General features: G+C 35.7%; 1 protein-coding gene across 1 annotated transcript; it reads right to left on the bottom strand.

Annotated features, from left to right (window-relative positions):
- Positions 1–1,483: 1,483 nt before the first annotated feature.
- Positions 1,484–5,284, bottom strand: LOC140758645 (uncharacterized). The gene is made up of 2 exons (XM_073094886.1): positions 3,810–5,284; positions 1,484–2,165 (listed from the first exon to the last, which is right to left on the bottom strand). Exons 1-2 carry the CDS (start codon positions 5,178–5,180, stop codon positions 1,770–1,772), a joined length of 1,767 nt encoding a protein of 588 aa, XP_072950987.1. The 5' UTR covers positions 5,181–5,284; the 3' UTR covers positions 1,484–1,769.
- Between the last annotated feature and the right edge of the window lie 4,949 nt (positions 5,285–10,233).

Below are 10,233 nucleotides of genomic sequence, written 5' to 3'. Positions count from 1 at the left end.
ACAATATATCCAAAATTCAAGAGAATCCGTTGGTTAAATTGTTCGCAGATTCCCTTGGAAGTTATGTTTCAAAACCGTTGCGGATCGGATTAGGCTGGTTCGTAGCATAATTAAAACTATCATTCTTTGGAAACATTTTCACTTTTGAGTTGTACTTTTATCCACCTCATATTTTTTAGAAAAAGCTTGATTTAATGATGCTAATAATATTGTATTGAGAAAAATAATCTCGCACGAAGAGGATAAAATGAAAAAGTATTGATATAAGGTCACCACTAATACTATTAGAGGTTGCGAGGATTAATTAGATGCTCAAAGTATGTAATTTAACCCCTATATCAAATTTATGATTAGTATAGTGGCTTATAATTTATCTAGCCAAGAGTTTCATCTAGATTACTACACAACATGGCTTGATTATTTTTATTTTTATTTTTTTTTATGGTTCTAAATTTTAATGCATGAACCAACTCATATTTCTCATATTTCATTTGATGCATTCACTAGTTATTTTACACCCATCTCAACAAAGTAGCTTTACTGGTTATAGTAATCAATAATGATAAGGGGAGACTATATTTTGCTCTCATATTGCTATAATTAAATTCACTTCACCCTCTATAATTTTATTTGTCGTTTAAATTGAAAACAATACTTTTTTTTTATACCCTCTATAATTTTATTTGTCGTTTAAATTGAAAACAATACTTTTTTTTTATCATAGTTTGAGATAAAGTTATGGATAATTGGATAAGCTTTTTAATACATTTAAAATAATACCGTTTGAATTTTAGTCGATAAAGATATAATAAAAATATACATATATTCCCTATATTTATCATATCTTTTATCACATGAAATCTAATCAATATTTTATTTTATATATTACAAAACTTATCTAAAATATTTATTACTTTATTTCTAATAAGTATTTTTAAATTCAACTTATAAATTAATCGAATATAATAAAAAATATAACGATTTCAATTTAAATATAATCACAAAGGGCAAAGTAACACAAATGAAATTATTGGAGTTAAAATGTAGGTTTCCTTTTGTAATAAATCTCACACACTGTGGCAAAGGAATATTAGGTTTAGTTATTTATCAGCCAGCTATTAGTTGACACAGGAACAGTGAAACACAAAGATGCAAAAAAGGTGAGCCCTAGAAGAGAGAGAGAGAGAGAGAGAGTCAATGAGTGTCCACATCCTGCTGCATAAAGCAGTGAGAGCATCATCTAAAGCACTGCAAATAAGAAACAACTCTGGATCAACCTGTACCACTCTGGGGAGGATGCTTGAATTGCCAGAGAAACTTACAGATAGAGCAACATTACAATTGTGAGGTCAAAAAGTAGAGAAAAGAGAGGGCAATTAACCAATCTCACAGGAACTTACTGTTAACAAACATATTTTTTATAAGCTGAATTAACTGTCAAGAAGTAGTGCAAAAATACTTCAAGAATAAAACTAGATGCTGCAAGAAACACTAGTTAGGTTGAATTCACTTGAACAACAGCTCTTAACTAACACCATCTTTTGCATTAGGTCGGCGTTAGAAGTAGAACACCCAGCCCAATTGATCAGATGAAAGATTAATACAACTCTACTCTCTGCTATTAAACAGAATTTTGTTTTAAATATTGCGAGCTATCATGATTTATAAGAACACTCTGAGAGTCAACAAGAGTCACATAAAGGTTTACGCGCTAGTAAGCTAATTACATTTCTCGGTCGATTGCAGTATGGAGCTCTCACCACTGTAATTTATCCCAGTATATCACTCACCCTGTCTCTCTGTTTACCCTTTCTAGATTTGGACCTTTTCATCTCCTGCTTCTTGGAACTTCTAACCCAAGTGTAGTCGCTCGGAATTGAAAAAGGATCCACACTGTCCGTCACTTGCGATGGGCTCACTGATTTTGATCTAGTGAGCGAGGATTTCACTGCATAGCTATTCCACTTCAACCAAGAACTCTTGTGGGTCTCAGTCTTCGGGTGCTCTTCTTCATTATCTGGCATGAGTTGCTGCTCCTTTCCTTCAGGAACAGGAAAGAGGCTTGGGCTTGACAGCGGCGTAAAGAACTGTTCTGGTTGCTGGAGAGGAACAAACTTGTTAAAAGTGACAACTACTCTCACAGTAGGGACAACTGGGATTGCAACCTGCAGGACAAAATTGAAAATAAAATCAGAAGGGCTTAAAGATTTGGCACCTTCTATATTCCAAGATACAGTTGTAGGTAGTAATGGTAGTTTTACGCTTTCTGTATAAAATCACACAAGCAGGAATAATGAATGAACCAGGATGCTTAATTAATTTGCATGATATAGGCATAAAATGATGACTCGAATTCACCAAGTTGGGAAATTAGATGAAAGTATGGAATACTTAGACGATATAACTAAATCATACCTAATACTAATTATTATCTTAGAAAATGCTTTATGAAAAATCTGCATCCTAGTTCGCATCACTAATCAATTATTTCAGTTTAGCTTCTAAAAGACTCGTATCCAACCACCTTTAAATTTCTGGATAACACTGAACCATTCCTAAACTAAAATAATAAAAAATCATTAGCAGCATTCCTCTTCAGTTTGATTTCGACTACAATTAGCTCTCTGTTTTCACATTCAACACAATAACAAGTCAGCCCTGAAAGTATGATGTTGGACATTCCACCTATCAAACTGATCATAAGAAGTTTCAAGGTGATAGGAAAGGGCAACAGTGAAGAACAAGGATTTTTGTGTTCTCAGCAAAAGCACAGGATCCATTTAAGTTAAGATGATCCCAAATATCTAGCTCATTGAGGCACCCTTGCCAACTCTGACCCCTCCATCTCTCGCACACACAGATATGCATAAATGCAAAAAAAAGAAAAGAAGTCCAAACCACTTTTATCTTCTTTCAGATAATGTACAAAGAAAATCTTCAAAATATAACACAGAAGAAAAGTTAAGAGATCTAAGTGCATCTTAGGTGTAAGTAAAAGGTGTCTTGTCTATGCACTAACAGAGAATAAGCTATATGACGGGCAAGGTGACAACAGCTATCCTCAAATTCTGGTTAAGAATCCCAGATAAAAAGGCCAAGCGGACATGTTGAGACCTATCATATCTATCATAATTAAAGCTCAGGTGCACCCTATACATCTTGTAAATATACCATCTGATTCTGAACAACCACTAGTATAGACAAGGGGCTATTGATTTATGTGCTCAAATTTGAGGGTATTATAACGAATCTCACCAAAGAATACAGGAAAAAGATTATCAGTCAAACATTATAGTTCTGACTTCTGACAGCAGGATTTAGCACCTCTCTCGCTCTCTCTACATACGTCTGTGTGCAAGCACAAAACTAATGTGCCAATTCTACCAGTCTTTTCTTCAAGATCAAGCAACTTCTTTACAGTTCCACACCTTGAGCAGCTACAGTCTCACCAGTGTTGTTTCACTCATTGAGCTGCTACAGTCTCATTATTGTTGTTTCATTCATTCCTTATATGGCACCTATTCCAAAGCTAGCTACAATTCAAGCTACAACAGCACAATCAGACCTCTCAATACCTTCCAAAACCTCTCTTCCATCTGACTCCCGGACCCATCTCCTGCAACACTACTCCACATAAACCTCCCCACCACAGTAGACTCCCAAAACCACACTAATAAAGTGCTCCTCTACTCTCAAATCCACATTTTTCCCAGTAAATTAAGAGGCAGAACATTTCAATGCAGTAGAAAAAGTAACAGCAATAGTACAAACAGGATTCAGCAATCTTTATTTTTATTTTTCTTCATTACCTTTACAGGAAATGTCCCCGGTGGGAACTTGGTGGTGAGAAGCTCCCTCAACCGCCGAACCGCCTTCACCTTGGATGATAAAATGTCCAACAGAGGCATAATCTCCTCCACCTTCAATGGGAAGTCCTCCGTCAGCCATACCGACGGCCGCAAGTTCTTCACCATCTCCTTCTCCTTCCGCTTCCCTCCACCAATTCTCTCCTCTGCCATTGCCATCCTCGGCAAATCGACACTCCTCCTCCTCCCCATCTCCACTTCCCCGGCTCCGCTACTCCGCCTCCTGGGCTCGTAGCAGCTATGCCTCGGTGGCTGCAAAGTAGGTGGTATTTCCGCAACCAGGAAGCCATCCTCGTCGTCCTCCCGGATGTCGAGGGGAACAATTTCGCCGTCACCGTCATCCTCGTCGTCGGCGGCGCGCAATGTCTTGAAGGTGAAGACCACATTGTGGACATCGTAGACGCGGCATTTCCACTCCCCGACCATCTCCGTCTTCTCCCTCCGGCGCCAATTGGTTCTCGGGACGAGCTCGGCTGCGGTGATGTCGAGGCCCGGGCGGTACGCGCTGGCGTCGGCGATGACGTCGTCGTCGTCGTTGTCATCTTCGTTCGAGAGGATGTCCTCGAACGCGTCGCGGACCTCCCGGCGGCCGCGGTGGAGAACGAGGAGCGAGCCGGGCGGGGAGCCCTCGCCGAGGAAGAGGAAGGACTGATCGGCGCGGCGGACACGGAGGCCGTCGAAGCCGGCAAGGGATGTGTCGGCCCGGAGGTCCACGCCACGCTTCCAGATGCGGTAGGTGTCAGAGGGGGCCGCGCGGGAGAGGAAAGGGAGGAGGGGGCTCTCGAAGTGGAAGGCGAGCTCGAGGTAGAAGTCCTGGAGTCGAGCAAGAGCGGACAGGAGGGAGGGGAGGCGGCGGCGGAGCTTGGCGACGGCAGAGAGGCGGTGGCGGCGGAGGAGTAGAGCTGCAAGGCGGCGACGGCGGAGGGAGAGGGCTTCCTGGAGCGGGGTCCAGCCGGAGGAGTTCTGAAGGGAAGGGTCAGCGCCGGAGGACAGAAGGAGGGAGAGGAAAGAGGACGGCAGGTCGAGGCGAACAGCGAGGTGGAGGGGGCTGTCGCCGCCGGGGACGTCGCGGCGGTCGAGGACGGCGGAGACGAGGTCGGCGAGGCGGGATTCATGGAGGGAGTCGGAGAGGGAGAGGATTTGAGAGGGGTGGGAGAGGAGGGGGAGTGAGGAGACGAGCCGAGAGAGGCGCCCGTGGTCACGGAGGACGACGGCGTAGTGGGCGGGGCTATGGGCGTACGAGGAGGGGTTGATAATATCAAACGACGAGTACTCGTCCTTCTTCTTCTTCTTCTCCCATTTGGGCGTCGCCATTGTTAAGCTTCTTCTTCTTCTTCTTCTTCCTTCTTCTTCCTTCTTCCAAGAAAAAGGAAGCAGTAGAAGAGTGAAGAGAAAGCGGAAGGGAAGGCGAGAGAGTTGCTTTTATTTGTTGGGATCTTTTTCTTTAATTACTCTGCCTTGGTTTCTGTTCTCTCTCTTTACTTGCTCTCCTCTTCTGTGATCCTCTGCAGCCACGACTGCAGAGTTCTTCCTGCAGCCTGGGAGGGACACTTGGCAGTACCCAATAGGTACTCTCTTCTTCCCATTTTATATAACCATCTATTTTCCTCTATCTTTTATAATTACACCCCTGGCCCAGGTCCATTTTGTATCTTAATCACATTTTATTTTTTAATAGATAAGAAAATATAAATACAAAGCAATATATCTCATAAATATTTAATCAATCGATATTATTAGTTTTTAATTTCCATATCTATTTTCGAATTATATTTTATCTCTCCCGATTAGAAAAATTATATTTCACATTATATTTGTCAGAAATTTGTAGCCCAGAGTTCTTCACATTTCACACCCTTCTTTTCAGTATTTACGTTTTAAGCCCTATTGTTTAATAAATATTTTATTCTCGGAAAACGCCCAAAGCTAAGTCTACTCGTACGGAGAAACTATCGCTTTAGACCATCGTATATCTTTTAATTCTTTATGCGTCCCTCTCGCAGAATCTAATAAGAAAATATTCTCTCATGGATAACTTTTTAAGTTGGACTAGTTTTTGACCCAAATTAGATAATTTTTTTATATAATTTTTTTTAGAAAATGCTGAATTTATTAGTATTTTACTCACGATTTAGTATTTTGTTAGTCAATTTTTATAGGTTTTTTTTATATTTTTATAATTATATAATTTATAATTAAAATAGATAATCGAGCATAAAGTTATAAATAAATTATTAGTTAGAGAGTTATAATTTTTAATATTTAGTAGTTTAATATTTTATGTAAAAAAGATAAGAAATTTGTTCCTAATAAAATATTAAATTAATCTATAATTAGTGTTTTACCGATATTTATAATAAAATATATTTATTTTGGTATTAAATTTAAAACATAATTTATTTTGATAAATAAAATATAAAAGATCGCCAGTTAAATTGTTTTATTTTTTTTAGATAATAAAAGGTAAATGTTTCGATGCAACTTTTAAAAGTTATAATCTTAATCCAACGAGAGTTTTCATATCCGGTACCGGTTTTTCAGTACTGATTCCAAAACCACATTAGGTAAGAAAAAGAATATATTAGTTAAAAAGATTTAATTACGTGTGCCTAATTTCTAAATTTTTTTATTATACCCTTAAATATCTTTACCATTAGATCTTCATCAAACTGATTGATAAACAATTAATTTTATAGTATAGAGATATCATATAATATTAAATAATTTAAATTTGATTATTTAGAGATAAAATTTAATTTAAATATAATTATCTATCTCTATCTATTAAAATTTAATTTAAATCAATCTTAAACTAATGGAAGATATATATAAATAATAAAAAATAATCAAAAAGATAAAATATAATTAAATTTTCATCAAGTTAATTATAAAAGACATCAATACCCTTATTTTTTTGATATACATACATACTTTACTTAATAAAATATTAAGATAATATAATTATCGAAAAATAACGTGCAAGATTATATATTTAATTCCTATTATATAACGGGGAGTTCTAAATGTAAATACTAACAAAGAATAGGGTGCGAAATGTAATTTTCTTAAGAAGAAGATATAAAGCGTCTGAGACTGTCGCGCAACAGTTAGCTTTTCACATGTACCCCCTAAACTTTCTTTTTATTACGTGGATCCTGAATTCTTTTTACTAAATAGACCCCCTGAATTAAAGAATTTATATATATATATATAATTAGGGGTCGATATATAAAAGTTCCAAGCGTGTATTTGAAACCCTTTCCTAAAGTCCCAGGTGCAGACAATCCGCTTCCTCTCTTCACCTTTTTATTTATTTATTTATTTATTTATTTTTTGGGTCTCTTTTTTATCATCTCGTGTCTGTGTGTGTTTTGTTAAAGTGGTTGGGGGGGGGGGGGGACGGATGGGGAGTTGGGGATGGAGGGTGACTTCCTTTTCTCACCCTAACTCTCCCTTCTTTTCTCTTTTGGAATTTAAATACTTTCTTTTTCTTTTTACCAAACTATTTAACCGTTTTTAATTTTGTTTATTGGAATAATTTATACCTTGATTTTAGGGAAATTCGTATATAATATAACGTAACGGTGGTTTACGCCGTATATTTTTACTATGTAGAAATTGAGTCATCTGATTTAGCGAATATGTATATAAAATATTTTGAGTTAGATTTGAAACAAAAACTGTCCGTTAAGTAATTATACTTTAATTAGAAAATAACTAAAGTACTCTTATTTTTAAAATGACTAAAATATCCTTAGTATGATCTGGTCGAGGATAATTTATATCTTGATTTTAAAGAAATTCGTATATAATATAACGTAACTGTGGTTTACACCCTATATTTTTACTATTTAAGTCATCTGATTTAGCGAATATGTATATAAAATATTTTGAGTTAGATTTGAACTAACATTGTCTGTTAAGTAATGATACTTTAATTAGAAAATAACTAAAATGCCCTTATTTTTAAAATGACTAAAATGTCCTTAGTATGACCTGGTCGAGGATAATTTATACCTTGCTTTTAGAGAAATTCGTATATAATATAACGTAACGGTGGTTTACACCGTATATTTTCACTATTTAGAAATTGAGTCGTCTGAATTAGCGAATACGTATATAAAATATTTTGAGTTAGATTTGAACTAACACCTGTTCGTTAAGTAATGATACTTTAATTAGAAAATAATTAAAATGCTTTTATTTTTAAAATGACTAAAATGTCCTTAGTATGACCTGGTTAAGGCTAATTTTGTAATTTTTTAGTTTAGTTAACTTAACTACTAAAATATTAAAATATCTTCACCACTATTTTTTTTCTCCCTTTTGCCTCTCTTCCGACAATATCATAGATAATTTAAGTATTTATAAATTATTTTATATATTACGACGGAATATTTCTATGCCGGTAAGAGTATAAAATAAAAATTATAGGGAAAAAGTAAGAGTCTTAGTTAAAAAAAAACATTAAAAATAGGGTGTGAATTATAAAAAAAATATACATAGGGTGTGATTTGTAAAATTCCTAAAATTTTAAACTGAGACGGGAGCAGAAGAAGAGCTTTGTTTGGAAACGGACGCAGAGAGAGAGAGAGAGAGAGAGAGAGAGAGAGAGAGAGAGAGAGAGAGAGAGAGAGAGAGAGAGAGAGAGAGAGAGAGAGAGAGTTCTGACGCTCCTCCTGAGCTATCCCTGAGCTTTCACCATCGTTGTCCGTTCGTTGCCTTATTGGGAAAGTATTATGATACATGCACGCCTCCCTTTTTATGCTTCTACCCCCTCCTCTTCATTCTTCTGGCTTTCCTCTCTGGAGTCCAATTTGAGCATCTCCAATGGGATACTCTTCAATTAAAGAGTCAGGTGCACTCGGGCTATATCTTTCATTATTTACTATTTAACTTAAAAATTAGATTTTTAAATTAACTTTAGAATAATCTAATATTATGCTTATTTTGTTTTGAAGGTCTTGATGTATATTTCCAATGATATTATTTTTATAAAAAAAGTTAAATATTAATTACTGAGCTTCAAATTTAGAGATTTAGAGTTCGATCAAGAGAAGATCAACAATGTAGCTTCCTATTCGTGTGTAAAGGGGTCGTAAGTTTAATTCCTGATAAATAACATTGCGGTTAGTATTTGGTTATGTCGGTTACTGTATTATACCTTGAACTTATTTTTATACCCTAAACAGCGTATGTATATTAAGAAAATCTATGCGGTAAAACTAAAATTTAAAAAAGAATTATGCAAGAAATAGAAATAGTTAGTTTCAGGAGGTGTAAATGTAATAAACTAGCAAGTTTGAATGAGAGATTTAATATTGAATTGTTGCAAAAGGCTAGGGTGAATTAAAAATGTTAAGTTGAAACATATAATAAATGTAAAAGTCCTTATTATCTTAATAAATCTCTTCCCTTGTCACACTCATTGTCAAACCATAATGACACTTCGCTTCTATCAACTATGCGCATGATGCCAAATTGTCTGCTTGCTTGATTTATATAAACGTTCTTGAAAATAAATTATAATTAGCTATGATGATATGTAATGATAGAAAAAGGATAATAATTATAATGGTTTAGTTTCAATGTGAAGAGATGAAAAGAAACAAGGGTCCCATTACCATGTGAAGTATAATGTGAACAACTGCACGAGTGTGAATAATAATAATAATAATAACAAAGATTTAGATAGGCTTATCCTATTGTTTGTTGCCCAATGGCCATAGTCTAGGTGTGCCCAATGGCCATAGTCTAGGTGTGGCTTATAATTCTCATTTTGGGCAATGTAACAATTGAGCATTATGATTGTGGTCTCATCTAGTTAAGGGGGATTGTATTGTATTAATATTCTCTGAGTTGAATCCTAACAGCATTGATAGACAGTTAATATTGCATTAAAAGTACAAAAGTAAAGAGTTCAAGTCCTAAATTATTCATACAATTTGAGACAATCTTGCATTGTTGGCGATAACAATTTGATTCTAAAAATCCGATCAAAATAAATTAAATAAATTTACAGATTACAGAATATAAAATTCTGAATAGTCGAGTCTAGTGTTGGACACTATCTCCTTAAGATCAATTCGCCCTCTACCGATTGCTTCTGGAACAGTGGACGTCAGACTCCCAAGATACAACGACTGCCTTGCACTGGAAAGAAGCCCATAAGAAGTTTGTTACTTATATACCATACTAACATTTCTCAAATATCCAATATGGTACTAAACTTACTTTTCTTTATTTTTCATTGCCATGAGGTAATTTTAGAGCCAATTTTCATTCACTTCTCTTCATGGATTTGACTAAGTGAATATTTGACAATAAAGTATACTTTGAGCTAAATTAATTACACATTAAACCATCA

The sequence above is a fragment of the Typha angustifolia genome, chromosome 4, assembly GCF_048772165.1.
Source record: "Typha angustifolia cultivar Huaian chromosome 4, ASM4877216v1, whole genome shotgun sequence".
NCBI classification, from domain to species: domain Eukaryota; kingdom Viridiplantae; phylum Streptophyta; class Magnoliopsida; order Poales; family Typhaceae; genus Typha; species Typha angustifolia.
This window is presented reverse-complemented; position numbering and strand designations above follow the sequence as displayed.

Bases quoted from the DNA above. Each gene is read 5' to 3' on its own strand.
- LOC140758645 (XM_073094886.1), bottom strand. From the start codon at position 5,180: ATGGCGACGCCCAAATGGGAGAAGAAGAAGAAGAAGGACGAGTACTCG. The intron at 2,166-3,809 runs GTAATGAAGAAA...TTTGTCCTGCAG, and splicing joins CGGGGACATTTCCTGTAAAG to GTTGCAATCCCAGTTGTCCC.